This window comes from Vicugna pacos, chromosome 1, assembly GCF_048564905.1.
Source record: "Vicugna pacos chromosome 1, VicPac4, whole genome shotgun sequence".
In the NCBI taxonomy this organism is placed as follows: domain Eukaryota; kingdom Metazoa; phylum Chordata; class Mammalia; order Artiodactyla; family Camelidae; genus Vicugna; species Vicugna pacos.
This window is the reverse complement of record NC_132987.1, coordinates 27263679-27286262: the sequence shown is the minus strand read 5'-3', so window position 1 is coordinate 27286262 and position 22584 is coordinate 27263679. Positions and strand designations below refer to the sequence as shown.

At 38.2% G+C, this 22584-nt stretch overlaps 2 protein-coding genes and 1 non-coding gene across 5 annotated transcripts in view; 1 reads left to right on the top strand and 2 right to left on the bottom strand.

Moving 5' to 3' along the window:
- EIF2A (eukaryotic translation initiation factor 2A) overlaps window positions 1-16480 on the bottom strand; it is a 39326-nt gene extending 22846 nt beyond the window's left edge. Inside the window, exons 1-2 of one of the 3 annotated variants that reach the window (XM_006202799.4) lie at window positions 16312-16480; window positions 2762-2831 (exon numbers count right to left, since the gene is read on the bottom strand). In XM_006202799.4, coding sequence (XP_006202861.1) covers window positions 2762-2831; window positions 16312-16363 — 122 coding nt within the window. In that variant the 5' untranslated portion in view covers window positions 16364-16480. Of the gene's footprint in view, window positions 1-2761; window positions 2832-3691; window positions 3711-10343; window positions 10364-16311 lie in introns of those variants that run through there. The other 2 variants (XM_072959024.1, XM_072959028.1) reach the window with 2 other exon arrangements.
- Window positions 12741-12847, bottom strand: LOC116281523 (U6 spliceosomal RNA). The gene has a single exon (XR_004190980.2). It is a non-coding gene; the product is annotated as a U6 spliceosomal RNA (small nuclear RNA).
- A 115-nt stretch (window positions 16481-16595) lies between the features above and the next one.
- Window positions 16596-18950, top strand: SERP1 (stress associated endoplasmic reticulum protein 1). The gene is made up of 3 exons (XM_006202798.3): window positions 16596-17126; window positions 17385-17460; window positions 18666-18950. The coding sequence occupies exons 1-3, from the start codon at window positions 17043-17045 to the stop codon at window positions 18704-18706; spliced, it is 201 nt and encodes a 66-aa protein (XP_006202860.1). The 5' UTR covers window positions 16596-17042; the 3' UTR covers window positions 18707-18950.
- The last annotated feature ends 3634 nt before the right edge of the window (window positions 18951-22584 follow it).

Here is a 22584-nt window from a genome sequence, read left to right as displayed (position 1 = left end):
AGACACGTACCATCTCCTTGTTCTATTCTGAGTGATGCTGAGATTGCACTGGACTTGCTATGTGCCTCCTCAGACTCACTCAGCCCTTCCTTCTCCCAGGCGTCAGCTATTTAATGAAGAGACCGGCCACCTCATCTCCCAACACCTCTGGTTGTCTCAGACCCCCCAGGAATGAGGGCCACATTTCAGCACAGCTTCCGTTATGCCTACTGCAGTAGAAGGAAGAGGGGCACTGGCACTCAGATGCAACCCAAGCAGAAGGAAAGAGGCTCTGGCTGCAGATCACTTTCTTACCCTTCCTCTTCACAGCAGATTGTTCTGGGGCACAGTGGTTCCACATAACCTCTCTGGAGGATTCTGCATGACCAAGCAACCTGGCTGTGTTTTGTGACTCTCATCAGCTCAGAGCACTCTATGCTGTATTTGCTTTCACGTTTTCCTTGTCTCATTTCCGTTTTCCCCCTCATTCCTACTGCCTGGAGACTGCATACCCCAAAGAAGTGCAGAAGAAGCTTTAACACAGACTCTTATTTCTACAGTGGTGCTTTTCAAATATTAATGTGCATACAGATCACTGAGGATCTGGCTAAAATACAGATTTGGGTTCAGTAAGCTGGGTAGGGCCTGAGATGTCACATTTCTGCACTGGCTCAAGGTGATGCCAATTTGGCTAGTTTTGGGCCCATACCTCCTGTAACAAGGTTCTAGAGAACTGGGTCTAATAAAAATCTGGTCAGTAGACTCAGATGATGTCACCCTGGTTATAAAGTTCCCTATCAACAGTTCATCTAACAGTTTCAGCATCTTTTAACAATCATTTGCATAGATTAGTCATTCTCAAAGTATGGTCCCAAGATTTGCAGCATCATCATTACCTGGGAACTTGTTAAAAATTCTAATCATTGGGGTGCCTCCCCAGATCTAAAGAATCAGAAAATCTGGGGAGGGAACAGCCATCTGTGTTTTAACAAGCTCTTCAGATGATTCTGATGCATATAAAAGTTTAAGAGCTACTGATGCTTGAATTCAACAGGACTACAAAATAGTGACTATCTAATCTCATCATTCCTTCTGCATCTATTAATGTTTTTTATTTTTATTTTTGGTTTTTTTGGGGGGGCAGGTAATTGAATTTATTTATTTATTTTTAGAAGAGTAACTGGGGATTGAACGCAGGACCCTGTGCATGCTAAGCGTGTGCTCTACCACTTGAGCTATTTCCACCCAGCTCCCGCCCCAATGTTCTATACAGAAGTTTTCCTCATCAACAATTTAGTGACTCTGTATGGGAAAAGCAACATAAATGCTTGATTCCTTCTTTATTTATCAGTTTTCAAAGTACTGAGCAAGGACCCCATCAACTTCCAATGTTGACCAGTAAGATTTGGAGGGAGCAAGATTTTTTTAGGGAGTATTTATATACTTAACATGTTTTAATCCTTATAGTCATTATTCTTTATAATGCTCAAATTGTCCCATCTAAGACTGATATGAACTCCTCCAAGCTGACTCCTGTGACTCTAACATAACCCCATTACTCTTTCATAACTTCCTTGCTTTCTGGCACAAGATATATCTGGTTCAATTCATACATTTTTTTTTGTCCTAGACCTGGAGAAAACCACTGCTCCAAGAACTGGTTCCTTTTAGTGAAGAATGGCGTTTAGAGAGCATAATCTGTGAGGCAGGGTTTTTAATGCCCCTATGTTATCACCGTCTCCAGAACTTTTCAGTGGACAGAACTAGGAAATAAAATGTTTGTATGAAAAGAAATTATGAGTTCACATTGATGTATGCAAGTCTATCCCTCCTTCACTTTTATGTTGAAAATCTTCGTTCCAAATGACATCAACTATTTATTTGTTTTATTCTACAGTATCAATTGTCTGTTTACAATAAAACTACTGGATGCATTTAAGAATTCTGCACATCATCATATGGTTATGTCCCCTACTTAATATAAAAGCACCTATTTCCATTTTCCACTTTAATTTTTTAAAATTTAAAACAATTACATGGTCCAAAGTCAAAACTACATATATCGAAGTTCATTAACCAACATGTCCCCTGCATTTGTAATTCTCTCTCCCCCTAGATAATCACCTTTATTAGTTTTTGGTTTATCCTTTCAATGTTTCTTTTTGAGAAAAGTATCTGTTTTTATCTAGCTGTGTATATATATACTTGTTTCATACTTCTTCCTTCCTTGTATCTTTCTCATTCTATGATTTCATGAAGATTATAGGCAGTGGTTTGGTTATCATATTTGTAAGTTTTCCCCCAGTCTCTAAGATAAAATTCTAAGCTAGAGGCATGAACTCAATTACACTGTTGTCTACACCTTTTCTCTTTTTATTTATTTAAAAAAATTTTTTATTAAAGTGTAGCTGATTTACAATATTAGTTTCAAGTGTACAGCATAGTGACTCAGTTACACATACACATACATATATATATATATTTTTTTCCTTTCAGACTCCCTTCCATTATATGTCATTGTAAGAAACTGAATATGGTTCCCTGTGCTATATAGTAGGTCCCTCCTGTTTTCTTTCAAATATGCTTAAGCTATGATTTTCAAATCTAAAGATCATTTTCTTGATAGAGAATATGCATCCTTTCCATCTTCTGTTAACACTACATAAATGTCTGAAGAAACTAGTTTATCTGTTCTTTTTCTTTCTTGTTCAGAATATAACAAAAATAATTTAGAATGTATTATATAGTTCTTGATAACATCACCTGACAAAATAAACCCTACCTTGGAAGCACTGTGCTTTCTGTAAAATGTGGTGGTCCATTTACCATGTATAGTCCTTCTGATCCTCGGACTGAAGAAAGAAAATGGAAACAATCACCATTACTTTGTTGATAAATACTCAATTATCATAAATGTCTTAAAAAACAAAAAGCTTTCCATCAAAATATTAATGAAATTATTAAACATTTCATAAAACTATAGAACATTAGCATTAAAAGAATACATTTTTCTTGCTTTTTTGCATGAAATCATACAACTGCTGAGAAATAAATAGGTAAGGAGTAGATTGATTGTGTTTCCACAAAATCCTCACGTTGAAACCCTAATCCAATGCGATGGTATTTGGACATGGAGCCTTTGGGGGGGTGTTATTAGATCACAAAGGTGGAGTCCTCATGAATGAAATTAGTACACTTATAAGAAGAGCAAAGAAAATACATGATGATACAGTAGGTTGGCAGTCACCAACCAAAAAGAGGGTCCTCTCCAGAACCCAGCCATGCTGGCACCGTGGCCTAAGACTTCTAGCCTCTAGAACTGTAAGAAAGAAATTCTGTTATATATAAGCTACCAACGAATGTGGTACTTCATTACAGTAGCCTGAACTGACTAAAGAAGGTAATTTCATTCTTATTTTTTTTCCTATAAAGCATATTCATTTAGTCTCTAAGGAAGCTACTTTACTAAATCTACTCTTATCTGTTTTACAACAAATCTATGCATGTGCATTGAGATACAACATTCATACTTATATTCCTTCATTCAAATGGAAAAAAGTGATCTTAATATTACGTTTTCACATATTTTCTAATCTCATTTTCAAAATTTATGGCTGCTGGAAACAGAATTAGAAGCTGAGTCTAAGTTAAATCTTCTTTGTATCTCTCAAGTAACTTTTATAAATAAAAATTCAAAACTGTTAACTGTCACCAGTGAAAGGCAGCTGTACTGTAGTAGAAAGGACATGAACTCAAAGGCAGACTTCAGTTCCTATTTGGGTGTGGAACCTTCAGTACATCACCACCTCTGCCTTTGTGCCCTAATCTGCAAAATGTAAACATTAGAACACTGTGTGCTTTATATAAAATAATAACATGAAAATATAGTCTATATTCATTCGAAGTTCTTAAAAGATGTAAAACATTATTAATGTATTTAAAATTTCTCAAACTAAGAGAACAAGTAGGATGAGACTTTCATTTACTAAGCACCCAATGACAGTAATAACCTAAAAAAATTAAGTGCTAACAAAGTTCAAGATTAAATCAGCAAAACATGTACAGAACTAGATTATTCTTTTTAAAATGGCTGATTTAGAAGTTTCTAAAGCTGAACCAAATAAAATGATTTGCTCATTCAACAAATGATTATTGTGGGGGAAAATACTGTCAAGGCCCCATTTTGAGTACTGGAGATACAACAGGAAGGGAAACAGCCTGAGCCCTGACCTCGCTAATCAAATAATTAGTCAAATATATAACTGTGTTTAGTGCTGCCAAAGAAAGTATAAGGGACTACTAGAGTGAGTGATTGGACTTTTGATCTAAAAATGGAAGATTAGGGAAAGTGTCCTTGAGTAAATGATTTGTGTGCTGAGATATGAACGATGAACAGAAGTTAACAAGCAAGGAGAACAGTAACAAGTGCGGAAACTCAATGGCAAGAGCAATGACAGCGTCAGAGGAACGGAAAGAGGCCTGTGTGGCTGGAAGGTGCTGAAGCTGGAGAAGACAGCAGGACTCAGACCAAGCAGGATCCTGTGGCCTAAGTTAGGCAACGCTGGTCTGTAGCCTAAGAATGGTGGGAAACTTCAAAAAAGTTTTAGGCAGATTTTTAAAAACCAGATTTGGATTCTGAAAAGGTCAATGTGGTACACGGTACAGAAGAGAGCCAGGAGGCAGTAAGAGTGGGTGTGAAGAGACTATTCGAGGCAGCTCTGCAGGAGTCCCACAGGAGAGAACACGAGGACTCGTACTAGGGTTGCCAGTGGAAATGGGAAGTGGAGAATAAGTGTTCAATATTTAAGAGAACAATTGACAGGATTTAGTGATGAGTTACTGTTTTATCAGCTAGAATTCTTGCTAGCAGCAACAGTATAAGAGCTGAAGAAAAGAAAAGGTTTTACTGAAGTCCACGGCAACAATTTCATCTGCTTCCTTTTCTGCCAGCTACTCACAAATCTCCCACTCTTCTCCTGGTTACTTGGAAAGCAGCAGAGCTGGCAGATAGTGGCCACTTTGGGCTCCAACTCTGATCTCTACTTCCTTTCCCTTCTCAAGGGATGGTTCTCATAACATGAATTTTCTACCTGTAAATTAACTAGCTCAATTTTCAGATATTGAAAATAATATAGTTAACCTTTCCAAAGTAAATCATTTAAAGTTAGAATAGGGGAGAGTATAGCTCAAATGGTAGAGCTCATGCTTAGCATGCACAAGGGTCTGGATTAAAAATCAATAAATAAACCAAACTACCCCCCAGTACCTGCATTTAAAATCAATAAATAAACCAAATTACCCTCTCTCACCAAAAACAAAAATAAATATAAAATTTTTTAAAAAGGTCTTTAAAAAAATTTTTTTTAAAAAGGCCACAGACTGGGTGGCTTCATAAAAATAAATAAAACATTTAACATCTTTAAAACAGTTAGAACAAAATAAAATAACTTTGATGAACAAGATAAAAATCTAGGTACTCATGGAGTGTTATTCTAGAGGAGATGAAATATAAGTGAGTAAACATTGAATGATGAGTTCCTTGTTACACATCTACAAGTATATAACTGGACACTATGTTTCCTTATATACTACACTGTGTCACCAAACTGTTGAGGGATAGTTTGCTCTTGAATAAAATGGAACCTACCAAAGTGTTCTGCATACATCAAAATCTAAGTTCCTCATACCACCATTTACAAGGCTCTATATGATCTAACCCCCACATAGCTCTATGTGCTAGGCATTAGGGATCTTAAAAAACAAATCCATCACTGCACTCAAGATAATGATTTCAAAGAAGCTCAGTCTCCTGCTATACCTTGAATGAAACAGTGAAGATATCTATTCTAAAACTCTGTAATACATTTAAGAAACATTTTGTGCCACTGCTTCCTGGCTTTTTGGCTAAGACCAAGTGCAGAAAAATTTTGTGGCAGAAAATGTTTTCCTAGAAGACTTGAAAACTATGAATTTTAATTCTTTTTTTTTCTTTTTTCCCCCTTTTTCCAAACTTTTTTTAAGAATTGAAGTATAGTTGACTTACAATGCTGTATTAGTTTCTGTTATACAGCATAGTGATTCAGTTATACATATATATATTTGTTTCATTATAGATTACTACAAGTTATTGAATATAATTCCCTGTGCTATACAGTAAGTCATTGTTAATCTACGAAGTTTAATTGTTTAGCATCAAAAATTCTCAATGGCTTCTCAACCTTTTGTCTAAGGTCAAATGTTGCATCAAAATTCTCTTACAACACAGGCAAAGCTGTGCTCTTTCTTGTCACTGAACTAATCCCTGTTACAATATACTATATGATACATTATGATTTAGAAGAAAATAGGCCACTCTTTTCTTAATACTATAATTAAAGTTTTAACAAACATTTATTTGAGGAATTAATAAAAAATGAATTTCCCAAACTAGGGAGTTTATAGTGATCAGATTACACGTTATCACTAGGTTACATAAAATTCTGTCAGCCTAATGAGATCCCTCTCACAAGCTGCAGTGGCAATTTAACTCACTAAGAGCTCTTTCAGAATTCTCATATTCACCTAGGAAAACAAAATGGACGATTGTCAATATACTCCCAATGAAGCCACAGTGTATTTTTCAAATGTTGCATATGATTTGATGCAATCAAACCATGTTTCATTGCCTTGGCTGGAGGTCCCAAGAATATATGCCTAAAGTCACTGCCAAAAAAAGAAAAAAAAAGGTTTCTCCCATTCATCTCAGCTTCTTGTGTTCTCATGACACTTGTAACCAGTGACCTTGGTCCTCTATATTTTTTGACTTTGTCATCATTACTGACCACAATCTTTACCTGGAGAAAATTCAAAGCTTTTGTATGTTATACTAAAGTGGCGGCTGTACCGCAGAATCCATGAAGGAATCCATGAAGATAGCCTTCTGGCCACAGCAGTGGGAACCTTCAGGTATTCAGGGCAACCAGTACAGGTACAAGATTTTTTGTTTGCAAAATTTCTATATCATACCTACATCTCAAACTAAGCTATGCAGAAGATCCCCAAAGAGTTGCTATAGATTGAATGTGTATCCCCACCCCAAATTCATATAACAAGACTTAATTCCTTTTTTTTGAGAGAGAAGCAACATGGTGGAGTAGAATGATGCTGGTAGCTCACCCTCTCCCACAAATACACCAAAACTCACATCTATGGACCTACTCAGCCAACCAGAACACCTGCCGAACTCCAACAGAACATCACCCTCTTTGAAAGACAAAGACGCCAAAAGTCTGGTAGGAGTAAAGGAAAAAAGAAAGAAGAAAAAGCAAAACAGTGTGGGACTGGTCTCGCGGGGAGGGAGTGGCAAAGGAGGACTGGCACTGGTTCGCTGGGTCTCCCATCTCCAATGGAGAGGCCAGTGGAACGGGGTGGGGGGGGGACTCCGAGGCTCAGATCTGCCCCGAGCACCCCTTGAACAGAACTGAATTAAAAGGGCACAAAGGGTCCCCGCGACACCCAGCCTGAGATGCGAGCCGGCAGCTGGGGCCAGGCCAGGCTGCCTGAGCCAGGCAGAGAACTGGCGTGGCTGCACTGAGGCATCCCCAGGGGACTGCAGGGTGCTGTGTGCCCTGGCTGGGAGGAGATACAGAGCAGAACCACCTCAGTCCCCCATAAATTGTGAAAAAAGCAAAGCAACATGGCTGGTGTGCCCTGGGGGGAGGGGCGCCGTAGCCTTTGTCTCCTCAGACCTGCGCTGCTGTTACGGGCGCTTCTCGCGAGAAGAGAGGCGGGGCGCAGCCACAGCGGCCATCTCCTGTGCGCAGCTCCTGGGCAGGGGCGGGGCCGAGACCTGAATCCGTGAGATCTCCGCAACCTCCTAGGCAGGACTGAGACTTGTTTACAACCCGAGGCAGATAGGATCTTTCTGCCCTGGCACTTCAGAGAACTTGTGCCCCCAAGACAAAACAAGGAGCTGAGATTTGGCATGGAGCAGGGGTGGGGCCGTTCTGTGGTCCTCCCTGAGCTCACCTTCTGAGCGCCGACCCAAGGCGGAGTGGGCAGCTGCACAGAGCAGCGCCGGGAGAGGGTGGGCGGCCTCTCGCCTTCCTGGCAGGAATGGAGCACCTGACCACAGTGCTGGGAGGGGGCGCGATCTGCCCACCTGCCTCCCCCTAAGCGCAGCATCTGACCGCAGCATTGGGAGGGGGAGTAACCCACCCGCCCATCGAGTAAGAGCTCAGCATGTGACCCAGTGTTAGGAGGGGGCGCAATATGCTAGCCAACAGCCAATGGGAGCAGCGCAGACGAGGGTGCCAACAGAGGGCCTCTGGAAACAGCAAGCTGAGTTCGCAAAACAGGGCGAAGACACAAAGACCTCTCAATAAAATCATTAAGAGCACAGCGTCTCCAGGAGAACTAGATAACTGATACCCCTTAAGCCACAGTGCCAGAGAGATATGAGCAATATGAAGAAGCAGAAGAACCACTCCCAATTGAAAGATCAAGAGAAATCCCCTGAAAGTACGATCAAAGAAATAGACATTGATGGCCTACTAGATCAAGATTTCAAAAAAGGAGTGATCAAAGTACTGAACGAACTTAAAGAAATACTGTTTGGAGATATAAAATATGTCAAAAATGAAACAGAAGCTATAAAGAAGAACCAAGTAGAATTAGTAAACTCATTTGCTGAGATGAGAGCTGACCTAAAGGCTGTACAAAGCAGGCTAGATAATGCAGAGGAACGAATAAGTGACCTAGAAGACAGGACAACAGAAAGCACCCAATCAGAACAGCTGAGAGAATAACAAATAAAAAACAATGAAAACAATATAAGGGACCTATGGGATAATAGAAAGTGTGCCAATCTACACATAATAGGGGTTCCAGAAGGGGAAGAAAGAGCAAAGGGGATTGAAAAGGTATTTGAAGAAATCATGACTGAAAATTTTCCAAACCTAAAGGAATCAGATATCCAAGTACAGGAGGCTCAGAGGGTCCCAAACAGGAAGAATCCAAACAGACCCACACCAAGACATATCATAATCAAGATGGCCAGAGTCAAGGATAAAGAAATGATCCTAAAGGCAGCAAGAGAAAAACAAAGAGTGACTTACAAGGGAACCCCCATAAGGCCCTCAGCTGATTTCTCTACACAAACACTACAGGCCAGAAGGGAGTGGCAAGATATATTTAAAGTCCTGAATGAAAAAAATGATGCAGCCTAGGATACTCTATCCAGCAAGGCTATCCTTTAGAATAGAAGAAGAGATAAAGAACTTCACAGACAAGCAAAAACTAAAAGAGTTTAGCAACATTAAACCCATGCTAAAAGAAATACTGACAGGTCTACTCTAAATAGAAAAGAAGCAGGATGCTACAAAAATGAGAAACTCGTAACTGGAAAGGAGATAACTGCCATGAATTACAAAAAGAATAAACACAAAACATAAAAGAAGACATCTAAATCATTAAGAGTGGGAGAGGGAAGCAAGGAAAGCCACTGTGGAAAACAATATGGAGATTCCTCAAAAGACTAGGAATAGACTTACCATATGACCCAGGAATCCCACTCCTGGGCATCTATCCAGAAGGAACCCTACTTCAAAATGACACCTGCACCCCAATGTTCATAGCAGCACTATTTACAATAGCCAAGACATGGAAGCAGCTTAGATGTCCATCAATAGATTACTGAATAAAGAAAATGTGGTATATTTATACGATGGAATACTATTCAGCCACAAAAACCAACAACATAACGCCATTTGCAGCAACATGGATGTTCCTGGAGAATGTCATTCAAAGTGAAGTAAGCCAGAAAGAGAGAGAAAAATACCATATGAAATCGCTTATATGAGGAATCTAAAACAAAACAAAACAAAACAAAACAAAACAAAAAAACAAAGAAACAAAAAACATAAATACAAAACAGAAACAGACTCATAGACATAGAATACGAACTTGCGTTTGCCAAGGGGACGGGGAGGGGGAAGGGACAGACTGGGATTTTAAAATGCAGAATAGATAAACAAGATTATACTGTATAGCATAGGGAAAAATATACAAGATCTTGTGGTAGCTCATAGCGAAAAAAAAGTGACAATGAATATATATATTTATGTAAGACTGAAAAATTGTGCTCTAGACTAGAATTTGACACAACATTGTAAAATAACTATTACTCAATAAAAAAATGTAAAAAAACCCAAAAACCAAAAAAACAAAACAAACAAAAAACCACCACCACCACCACCAAAAAAGACTTAATTCCTAAAGGATTTGAAGGGGCTTCAGGGAGATAAATAGGTCATAAAGGCAGCCCTTATGAACGGGATTAGTGCCCTCATGAAAGAGGCCCCAAAGAGTTCCTTTGTCTCTCTCACCTTGTGAAGACACAGGAGAATGGCTGCCTGTGAACCTGTAAGCAGGCACTCACCAGACACTGGCCCTGTCAGTGCCTTGATCTTGGACCTCCCAGTCTCCAAAACTGTGAGAAATAAATTTCTGTTGTTTATAAGCCACCCAGTCTACGGTATTTTTGTTACAGGAGCCAAAATGAACTAAGAAAGGAGCAGGGAGGCAAAACTCCCACTTAACCCACACTTTTTCTTTCTTTCTTTTTTTTTTTTTTAACATTTTTTATTGATTTATAATCATTTTACAACCCACACTTTTTCATGTAGATTATTAACCCAAAATCTCAGAGGGCAATATTGACAGAAAAATCAGGGTGAAAAGTGCCATGTTTTTCTTGCTCAAATAGCATTCAGTCTAATGTTGTTTTCAATTAGTGGTTTTAGTTCCTGGAGAAGCAAAATCCTGAGTCAAATTAATCAAATGCTTCTCTCAACATGCACATATTCACATTCTAAATAAGAAAAACTTTAAAAACAAAAACTCAAAGGCTACATGTTCTGTGATTTCACTTATGTAACACTCTTGAAATGACAAAGTTATTGTAATAGATGAAAGATCAGTGGTTGCCAATGCTTACAGTTGGCAGGAGGGTCTGACTATAAAAGAGTAACATCTTTGTGGTGATGAAACAGTTCTATATCCTAATAGTGGTGGTTACATGAATCTACACATGTGATAACATTTCTTAGCACAATATATACACACACAAATTGGTAAAATCCAAATAAGGATAGTAGTTTAATACATACTACCATACCAGTGTCAATTTCCTGGTTTTAATAATATACTATAGTTATATCAGACATTATCATTGGGGAAAGCTAGGTGAAGGGTAACCGGGAACTCTACTGTTTTTGGCAAATTCTTATAAGTCTTAATTTGTATTTTAAAAAAAAGGCTTTTCGTAAACCTACCATTTTCTTTTTATTTTTTTAAACCTACCATTTTTTTTCACTTCAAAAACCAGAATTTTATAACTGGCAGAGACATTTCCATTACACCAAAAAAAAAAAAAAAACAACAACAACAAAAATACCTAGAAATAACTTTTTTTGAAATAAACTTAACCAAGGAGGTTACCTACCATTTTTTAAAGTAATGTTTTGCTCACAATATGGCAAGAAATTAAACTAATCAAAAGTTTTTCAACATTTCTTAAGAATGGTTTTGCTTGGGAATACTGGACAAAAGTGTTAAATTAAAATTAAAATAGACCCAAGCCCAAGATTTTTGTACTAAGGTAAAAACATATTCCACAAGACAAAAGTATACATGAAAGCTACGTTAATACTGATGATACATTGGTTCCCATAAAGTAGACAACCTTCTTGGTACATGATGCTTTACAATAGGTATGTCTATTTTAGGGGAACTAATTATCAATTGAATTCATCCTAAAAATTATAGTGACTCATTATATTTTTGTTCATACATACAGTTTTGTTCACACACACATTATTTAAAGCAAATATTTTATTTCACACTTCCCTACATAGAAGCAAAACTGTGAGAAAGTGCTGCAAGACATTTTGGAACCACTAAGATACTATACTGGATTACCAGTTTAAGCAACTTAAACAAATGTGAATACATGGATAGACAAAGTTTATCAGAAGAAACACAAAATCAGGTTCATAACAGAACATAAAATGTATTATAGGTAAATAAAAGCAAAAATAAATACGGACTCAAAAACTCTTTTTTAATAACTGAAACAATTTTTCTATATTCCTAATGAGGAATTCATTTTAATTATAAGCGACTAAACGTAAAACTGTGAATAAAATGTAGAAGTAGCTTAATACAGTGTATTGACCCTTGCTATAATTCCTTCTTTTTAATGCTTTTCCCTTTTAATCAAAAGGGATCAACAATATGTTCTATTAGAAAGAAAAAATCTAGAATGCACAGTACTTTTCATTAAAGCAACAAATAAATGCCAGAGTTCCACACAGAACAGCTGCTTAAAAACAATAATTACATAAAATATTGTACCTATATTATATCTTTTTAAAACTTAACTAGTCTTTCTAGATACTCACATACCATTTATTGCTCTAGGCCTGAGTTAATATGAGAAAACAGTTACTGGGCTTCAGCAAACAAAGGGCCCATGCCAAAGATATGATGATTATTCCTTTTTTTTTAAATTTTTAAATGTAATTTAACTTAATTTAATTTTTTAAACATTTTTTATTGAGTTATAGTCATTTTACAATGTTGTGTCAAATTCCAGTGCAGAGCACAATTTTTCAGTTATACATAAACATACGTATATTCATTATCACTTTTTTTTTGCTGTGAGCTACCACAAGATCTTGTATATATTTCCCTGTGCTAAACAGTATAATCTTGTTTATCTAAACAATATGGAACACTTCACGAATTTGCGTGTCATCCTTGTGCAGGGGCCATGCTAATCTTCTCTGTATCATTCCAATTTTAGTATATGTGCTGCCAAAGCAAGCACTGATGATTATTATAACATACTTTTTCCAATCCTTACAACCACTGAAATATATATAAATTTAGAAAAATAACTCAATTTTGATTATCTTAATGGCTTCAACTAGGCAAGCTGATTGGACAATATGGCCTTCATGTAAGGACCATTACTGGTCTACATGCCTAGCATCCAGGCTCCCCCTTTAAGGAGACTTTTCTTTTAGGAAATATCCAGGGGTGAGAATATAATTAGTCTTGGTGACCTGATTAAAAATGGACTAATTCACAGAATGGCCATCATTCAAAAGTCCACAAATGATAACTGCTGGAGAGGCTGTGGAGAAAAGGGAACCCTCCTACACTGTTGGTGGGAATGCAGTATGATGCAGCCATTATGGAAAACAATAGGGAGATTCCTCAAGAAACTAAAAACAGACTTACCATATGATCCAGCAATCCCACTCCTCGGCATGTATCTGGAGGGAATTAAATTTCGAAAAGATACATGCACCCCAATGTTCATAGCAGCGCTATACACAATAGCCAAGACATGGAAACAACCTAAATGTCCATTGATAGATGACTAGATAAAGAAGCTGTGGTAGATATAAAATGGAATACTACTCAGCCATAAAAAGTAATAAAATAATGCCATTTGCAGCAACAGGGACAAACCTGGAGATTGTCATTCTAAGTGAAGCAAGCCAGAGAGAGAAAGAAAAAAACCATATGATATCACTCACATGTGGAATCTGAAAAAAAAAAAAAGAAAGAAAAGGAAAAGAAAAAAGAAGACACTAATGAACTTAGCTACAAAACAGAAACAGATTTACAGATATAGTAAACAAATTTATGGTTATCTGGGGGAAAGGAGGTTGGAAGGGATAAATTGGGAGTTCAAGGTGTGCATATAACTACTATATGTAAAATAGATAGAAAACAAATCTCTGCTGTATAGCACAGGGAACTATATTCAATATCTTATAGTAACCCATAATGGAAAAGAATATGAAAGCAATTATATGCATGTATATGTATGACAAACATTATACTGTATACCAGAAACTGATGCATTGTAACTGATTATATTTCAATTCAAATAAATAAATAAATAAATAAATTCAAAGATGAGCAAGAGCCGAGCCAAGCCAAAGACAGCCAGCCTCGAGACTGGCACCAATACTAATGTACTCTTTCTTTTGGGGCTGCTGAGCTGGTTGAATGGAAACATGGAGCTCCCAATTAGGACATTAACCTGAGAATAAATTTAATCAAAAAGAAAGCAAGAGCCTAGGGATGAATAAAAACAGATTTCTGGAATCATGTGAGTACCTGGGTGTAACATTAGAAGCTTTAACATTATATGAGATTAAAAAATCCCCTTTTCACCTGCTTTAGCTTTTTGTCATTTCCAATTAAAAATTGTAACTAATAAAATTTACTGTATAATATTTAATTATTCACAACTTCAAAATTCCATGAGTGTAAGTTTAAAAAAGGATTTTATAAATAAAATAATCTATTATTAACTAAAATACCTATACTAAAAATGTTTAAAAGATTAGTCAGTGTGCTCTAGTGAGAGAAAAATGGACCATGGGGTTGAATGATTGAATATAATCCTGACTCTGCCAATTTGCCATGTGAATCTGACCACTTAATTTCTATGGGCCACTATGAGAATACAAGCAGCAGACTGACTAGATAACCCTTAAGCTCTTACTAAGTCCTTGATTTTAAGCACTTTAAAAAGATTGTCATTCTTCATTAATTTAACTACAAATAAAGTGGTTGTCCTTCATTAATTTAGCCCTCCATTAAACATACAATGTCTATTATTTACCAGGCATTGTACCTGGTACTGAGAAGACACCAATGAGTAAGATTCTGCCTCTGCCATTACGAAGTTCACAATCTAGCAGGGGAGAAAAGTATCTAAACAACTAGATATTATCCTCCGTGATAAGTGGGGAAAAAAATCAAGTATTTATGAGGTTCAAAAACAGCCTAGTGAGAGACTATCTGTGAAGACTGACAAAAGGCTTCACAAAGTAATGATGTCTAAAATGAAATTCAAAAGATAAAAAGAAATCAGCCAAATCAAGAGAAAGAGGATAGTCCTAGATTGAGGAAATAGGGTGTTCAAGGGTTTTATAAGCAGTTCAATATTGATGGAGAACAAAATAGGATGAGGTGGCATGGAATAAAATGAATGCCAAGAGCTATTTAGGGATTATAAAGAGTTCCATATACTATGCTAAACAGGATGGAATTCATCCTGTAATCAGTGAGGAGCCACTATAAGGATGTCAAAAGGGAAAAAAACGGATCAGATCTTTAAATGTACTAATTTTTAAATTGAAGTTCAAATAAGCATTTAGTATTCCAAAATTGTGAATAACATAAAAACTACCTTTATGAAGGTAGGAAAAAATTCATTTAATTATGTAATTATGCTATTTAAACAGTATCTGTCTGGCATGTTATCTACCAAATTGTAGTCAGTATTTGATAAATGTTTGATGAATGAACTGTGGTAGTCAGACTGAATATGAATGGGCATGGTGTTTAACAACAAAGGTCTCAAAATGGAGAATGGCAAAAAGTGCAAAGGTTTTTAAGGGTCCTTTCAAACCTCAGGAGAAATAAACCCTTTCCTCAAAAGTAGACAACCTTGTTTCCTCAATGGCTTTTTTTCTTTCTATATGTTATTAAATTATTGGCGACTTAAATCAGAGCCTTATTTTCCCTCTTAACTCTCTTCGCCTTACTTGATATTCATATATGAGATTCCCAGCCATCACTCTAATCTAGAGTCATCGCGGACATTGTCCAAGACTAAGTTTATTATCTTCTCCAACATTATAAACTCTGCCTCAGCTTCAAAACCTAATGTTCTAACGTTGCTGCTTTATAATGCTCACTGCTACCTCCCCCAGACCAGTCTTATTTACTTAAAGCCTACTCTACCATAACTCCACTCGCGCTACTCAGTCCTACAAACTTAATTAAAGCAACAAGCACAGAATCTGGCATTACTTAAATTCAAGTGTATTTAATACGTGTGGTTATTCTAGTAGACTAAGTCAAATGTTTATTTTTTTCCCTATTACAGAGCTAAATGACTCCACACTGTCAACAAGGGCTGTCAACAGATAGGTGTTCGTGTAATATCAGTATTGCAGACCCACGGTAACAAACTCCACTAGCACTCTGTTCATAGGCCTCTTCCTCTATTCCTTCAGAACTTGAAGCGTCAGGGAAGAATGATGGATGGGCAAAGGGGTGGGTGGGGGAGAATGCTGGAGCCCAGAGGCGGAGGCCTCACTTCCGACTGCCACGCTACACCAATTCCAAGAGGTCCCCCGGCCTTTCGCAAGCCACAAGAAAAGGCGAATAGGACTCCAAGGCTTCTCGGGTGGTCAACAAGGCGAAAGACACAAAAAATTTTGCTCTGAAGAAACAGTCTCTTGCTCGTTCAGAACTCACCTGTCAGGAGCGGCGTGGACGGCGCCATCTTGTGCCGGAAAGAGAAACTCATACGCTTGGGTCAGAGTTCACGACAATCGAACCCGGCCCCAACACGTCTCCCCCGGCGTCGAGGCGGCGAACAGGTGTTTCCGGGGCTACCAGCCTCGGGGCAAATTCACTTCCGGTTGGAGAGAGACGAGGCAAAGGAGCCCGAACGCGCACGCGCAGCTCTAAGGCTCTACTGTTCGGAGCGTGGGAGGGCAGAGCTACAGCCGGTGCTCCTGCCTTCACCCTCCCTCTCTCTCTTTCTCAGCAGGCGGAGCTCGCACTTCCGCGGGGCGGAGCCCGCCCAGTGCTGACGTTGGCATCCGAACCCGAAGTAGTTCGCGGCGACGGGCTGCACTGTCCGGTTGTTGCGTTGCGCTTCCTTCCTCTCAGTCCACGCTCCAGGCGGCGGCCAGAGCGGCGGCGCGAGAATATCGCGGAGGCCTGCTTTCCTCCTCCCGAGTGCCCGTCTCGCTCGCCGGACAGCCCGGTGTCGTCAGCTAGTCGGCGGCCCGCGCCCCTATAGCTCTCAGCCCCCCGCGCCCGCCTCGCCCAGGCCCAGGGACCCGAGCTAGCTTCCCGCCTGAGAGCCTTCTCGCTCCGTCGGCGCGGGCACCGGGAGCGGAGCGTCGGTCGCGGCGGCCCGAGAGGAGGCCAGCGAGCGAGACCGAGGGGTGGCCGGGGCAGGTGGTCGCGCCGCGAAGATGGTCGCCAAGCAGCGGATCCGTATGGCCAACGAGAAGCACAGCAAGAACATCACCCAGCGCGGCAACGTCGCCAAGACCTCGGTAAGGGACGAGTGGGCGCCCCTCTCGGTTCCACTGCCGGGTCTAAGGCCCGGGCCCAGGGCCGCGTCGAGCTCTCCTCCCCAGACCCGGGCGGCTCAGGAGCTCGACGCCGCGAGCTGGACGCGAAGCTGGGAGCTCGGGGAGGTGGGAAACTCGGGAACGGCGAGGGGACCCGGCGACCTGGCCGGGGTGCAGGCGGTGGGAGCCCGGGTCGGAGAGGTTTTTTGCATTAGAAACCGTGGATTTTCCTTTTTGCAGAGAAATGCTCCCGAAGAGAAGGCGTCTGTAGGACCCTGGTTATTGGCTCTCTTCATTTTTGTTGTTTGTGGTTCTGGTAAGTGTTTTGGGGGTGACCATCGGGTAGGGTATTGGGTGACGGGGCTGGATGACGTAGTGACCCATCAATGGTGAATCCTACCCGCGTCTTCTCAACCCACCTGCCGGGAGCTCCGCATAATTCTATTTCATCTGAACCAAATTACTCGTCCCACATATGCACAGAGGGTGGTGCTCTAGAAACTTCTCCCAGCTGGATTTGAGCTCACAGGAGAGCAGAAAAAGGAGGTCAGGTCTTTAGTAATGGTCAAGTTGAAAGAAATTTAGACCAAAACAAAAATATGTCTAGGAATGAGAATGTAGAATATTTTGCAACGTTTGTAAAAGAGAAGCTTATGAACATTATGTACATATGAATGTTTGAACCTAATTTAATATGTTCCAGAATGTAATGTCTTTATGTCAAAACTGTGTGTATTTTATGAAAGTAAAGCTACTGTGAAGAATTGATTTACTATAGAGGAAATGTACCTTGTTGGCAATTTAATGTGTGAGACAAATGTTTTTAGTTTAATTAAAGAAGCGTTTGACATATGGTAGGAAAAATTAGTTACGAGGGCAGACTGCTTTCAGAGTAGTAGACTCTTGCCTCTGCAAGTGGATTACAGAATGCCTTTCCTCTCTTCATTTATCATCTTAACATGCAAGCTGTTAGTACGGAAGTACGTGTTTCTATTTTCCACATTCTGACATTTTAAAGTTACTGAGGTTTCTCCTAAACATTTTATTTTGCCTGTCTCCTAAACGTTCCAATTGGAAGCTTTCCTGATAAATGGCCAAGAGCCAAGCATTTTATGTAAGCTAAAGATTATTGAATTTCAGCTTTGTGAGAGTGAGGAAACATGCATATATAACAGGCCAAGTATACTTAATATTTAGGCTTAAACCAAAATAATTATGTGCTAGGAAAACTTGTTTGCTTTGATGCTTTAGTTTCTTTCTAAAATGACTACTTATTTTGCTAACTGTCTTAGGCATTTAGGCATAAAATTCAGGGAAACTCAGACAAAAAATAACTTATGGACATTTTGTTGTTCTGTTAAAGAGGCCTGTCTTTACTTCGTATTACTATGAAGTTACATAGCATTTGCAAGTAATTGTAAGGGTACTCTTGGGTTTTTGAACTACCTTAATAAATATTTGTCAGTTGCTAGGCCTGTTGTATTCAAAGCGTGCTTTAATATTTGCTCTTTCTCTTTACAGCAATTTTCCAGATTATTCAAAGTATCAGGATGGGCATGTGAAGTGACTGACCTTAAGATGTTTCCATTCTCCTGTGAATTTTAACTTGAACTCATTCCTGATGTTTGATACCCTGGTTAAAAACAATTCAGTAAAGCATCCTGCCTCAGAATGACTTTTCATATCATCCTTCATGTGTCATTCCAAGGTTTCTTCACCAGTCATTCCAAGTTTTCTAGTCCATACCACAGTGCCTTGCAAAAGCACCACACAAATAAAGCAATAAAATTTGGTTGTTAAGCTACAGTAGTGGGCCATACTTATTCAGTCAGTAAAGAGTAAGTCTTTAAAATGTGGTTATTAGAGAACAATATAGATAATTAGACTAAATCTGTGTAGACAAGGCCTAGATTTTATTAACCCTAATGTGTAGATGCAATTAGCTTAATTTAAAATTTGGAATCTTACAGTTTTTATATAGCTAGGCACTTTATTACTATCTCTTGAATTGAAAGCACACTCCCGTATAGGGTCATGTAACTGTCCTGTAATAAGGTGCTTATAAATGGAACAACTACACAGTTTAGCCTAGTTTTCCCACAATCTTTAGCACCTAAAATGTTTTAAAAAGCTTCTAAATGCCTATATAAAGGGAGATGCTTATAGCCACAACGTCTGTTTTAACAATATTATTTCTATTACACTACCTTGGATTTTGCATGAGCAAATATACTAACCTAAGATGCTATAAGAAAACTTGGTTGAGCATTTTGTAACTTAGTCACTTCAGTTTCACTAAAAGCAACCATGGTGGAGTAAAGTCAGGGAAAGTTCGTTTATATCACCGTTGGTTTCACCAGAATTACTTTAATATATCAAAGGGGTCTATTATGCCAGACAACATTTTAGGGAAAAATACTACTAAAAATGGATGCCTCACCTGGATATACTTTTGAGTCCAACGTGCCATAACACATCTTAGCAGGTTAATAGCACTTTTAACACCAAAAAAAGGCACATCAACTAAAAAGTTACACTTAGTTTGGAAATGCTCTTTCTTGATCTATGATTAAAATTTTGTTAGGGTACTAGATACATCAAAGTGTCATGTGAAATTAAATGGATTTACTGATGAGGGTCAGTCTTTAGTCTTCTGTATGATTTTATAGGTTATGATTGATCAGACTTCTTTTTACTAATGGTAAGGGTGAGTGATAAGGCAGGTTTTTTTGTTTTGTTTTGTTTTGTTTTGTTTTTTGACTTTCTGGTACTGTTGAAAGTTGTAAGTATTGGCTATTTAAATACTCAGCCATAACTTGAAAAAAGCCTGAGAGGTGTCTATGTGTTAATGAATTGGAAAGAAAGCTGCTTGCTTTGTTAATTGCCTCAGGATATCTCTTTAAAATAAGCTGTTTTAAGAGGAACAGAAGGGAAATCTGCTACCTAGTCTATACACAGCGTGAACCTCAGAGCTTCTGATACCCCTAAGTATGGGAGGAAGTGAGTGAGAGGAGTGGTTAAGGACGTTTCAGAACTTGACTGCTCGGGAATAGGAATCAGCTGACCTTGGCCAGTAGGTTTTTATCTGCATTGTCACCTGCCTTTCTCACCCAGGAAATCAATACCTGCACTTGTTTCCCTCTTCAAAACAAGTGTCTTGGTTAACTAATTTTATTTTATTGTAACTTTAAAAGTGAAAGTTACTGTTCTAAATTCATAGCAGGTGCCTTATTCTTTGCTTTGAGTCAAATCATTCCATGTCAGAATTCCCCTTGATTTACTTAGATAATTGGCTTTAAGGTGTGGGGTTTTTTTTTCTTTTTAAATGTACAGTGTTTTAATTTGACTGTTAAATTGTTATAGTGAGCAATCATTTTACAGATGTAAAGTTGCATTCCCTTTGTATTCTTGTGTAATTACCAATTGAGTGCATTTTCTATTAAGGATGGATTATGCATGTTTGGGTCAATGAAAGCTATGTCTTATTTGATTTATCCTTTAAAAATAAAGTTCCCTGAATATTTGATGCCTTCTAAAAGAAAATGACTTTATAGGGTTCTTATCTGAGTATACTTTTTTTATAGTTAATAGAAAATGATTTTAAAGAACGCCTGGTATTATGTTGTACGTGAGTTAAAATAGTACCCAGAGGCACAGATGTAAGGTTTATAACTAGGATTAGGTAGCAAGAAAAATACATAAAAGCACAATGAATTAAATACTTTCCCGCCTAGGATTTACCCTCATCTCATTGTTTGAATCTGGTTCAAGGAAAAAGCACAGTTTTTTAAATCTCCTTTTCCCAACTGAATTTTATATATCATCTAATGTTGAATACAGTGTGAGAATAAATACTTTGTTGGGGTTGTCTACATTATCCAATTACTCTTTGTACTTTAGCTATAATGGGTTGAAGGAATTGTTAATGATTTCATTGTATCTATCGGGCTGTATATAATATTGCTCAGAATAATTGAGTGGGCTTCCAAAATAAGTGAAGATTTTCATTGTAAAAGGATGCATTGTAATGGGCTTTGATTTACATTAAAGAAACATATATATTCACCTGCAGGGCCATGGTTCTTCTCACTAAGGTTCCTGGAGTTTGGTTGGCACAAAGGACTAACTACCATGTAGCACTGGATTGTTTTTGAGAGGCTCATCGACAAAATTTTAGCATCTGTAAAATTTAGGACATCATCAAAGTTTCCACTTAGAAATTGTTCTGAAGTTTAATTTACCTTTACCTACCTTTATAGTTTTTTTTTTTAAACTTGTCATTTTAGATGCAAACCACAACTTCAAGAGGCAGGAATTGGGTTCAGCAAACTCTGCAACCCTCCCTCAGAGAATCCTTCCCTGTCTAAATACAGGCCCACTCTAGCTGCTTGTACTTTCTTCGAGTTATGTTAGGACAAAAATGTCCTAATTTGGAAAGAGTGCTAATGAACAATAAAAGGCTAGACTTTAAGCTGAAGAGACAAATTCAACTGTCTGGACTTAGTTCAAAGTAAATTCTGATATATCACAGAATCATAAAGATAGAAATGACATGGGAAATGCAGTCCAACTGCCTCAATATACAGATAAGTTAAAAAAAATCCATTTATTCAATTAATATTAAGTACCATGTGCCACACCTAGAGAGCGAGCTGTGACTACAAAGTCGCAGCACATGTATTTTTCAGTCCAGGAGTGAGGAAAAACAATAAAAGGAAAAACGACCTTAATTGTGACGGGTATTTCAAAGGAAAAGTAAAACCAGATAAATGGTGTCTTGGCCCTCACAGAGCTAATGGAGGAAGAGCAGAAACCAGAACCAAGATTTCCTGATCTCTAGAAACCATAGGAGTGATTGCAAAACATCCACACACAACACTTCTGTTTTCATGAGCTCTTTGCTTCTGCTTTTAGAAATGCTTGGACATTTTCATGTTGCCAATTTAAAGAAGAAAGAAAGAAAAAATAATTTATCCTTTTATGGATGGAATTCCTGTTGAAAATGAATTTGTGACATTTATCATTGGCATTTCCTGGACAGTACAAAATTAACAAAGATCAAATCAGTAATGTTACTCACTAACATACTCGAGTACATTTGAAAAAATACTTATCTGTGATGTCCAAAAATATTTTTTATGTGCTAGCCTAGTAGTCAAAAAAATAGTCATGTGCCCTCCACAGATACAAAGTTTTGGTGAATAAAGTGTGGGTGACTCTTTTTCCAGTGTACAAATTTCTGCTTTGGGATGCAGGTAGAATTAGAACAGATAAGCAAATTTAAATAATTAAAACTATGATTTCAATATCATTGAATGGGTCATTAGTAATAGGTTTTTCTTTTGAGAACGTCAAACAGGAGAATGAGAATTGATTTTAGAGCTAGAAAGAACTTTAGAAATGATCTTGATTAGCCCCTTTTATTTACACTAGAAATTAT

What these genes read in the sequence shown, in the direction of transcription:
- SERP1 (XM_006202798.3), top strand. Translation starts at nt 17,043, where the DNA reads ATGGTCGCCAAGCAGCGGATCCGTATGGCCAACGAGAAGCACAGCAAG. An exon ending in GCAACGTCGCCAAGACCTCG is followed by an intron (nt 17,127 to 17,384) that starts GTAAGGGACGAG and finishes TCCTTTTTGCAG; the next exon opens with AGAAATGCTCCCGAAGAGAA. An exon ending in TTTTGTTGTTTGTGGTTCTG is followed by an intron (nt 17,461 to 18,665) that starts GTAAGTGTTTTG and finishes TTCTCTTTACAG; the next exon opens with CAATTTTCCAGATTATTCAA.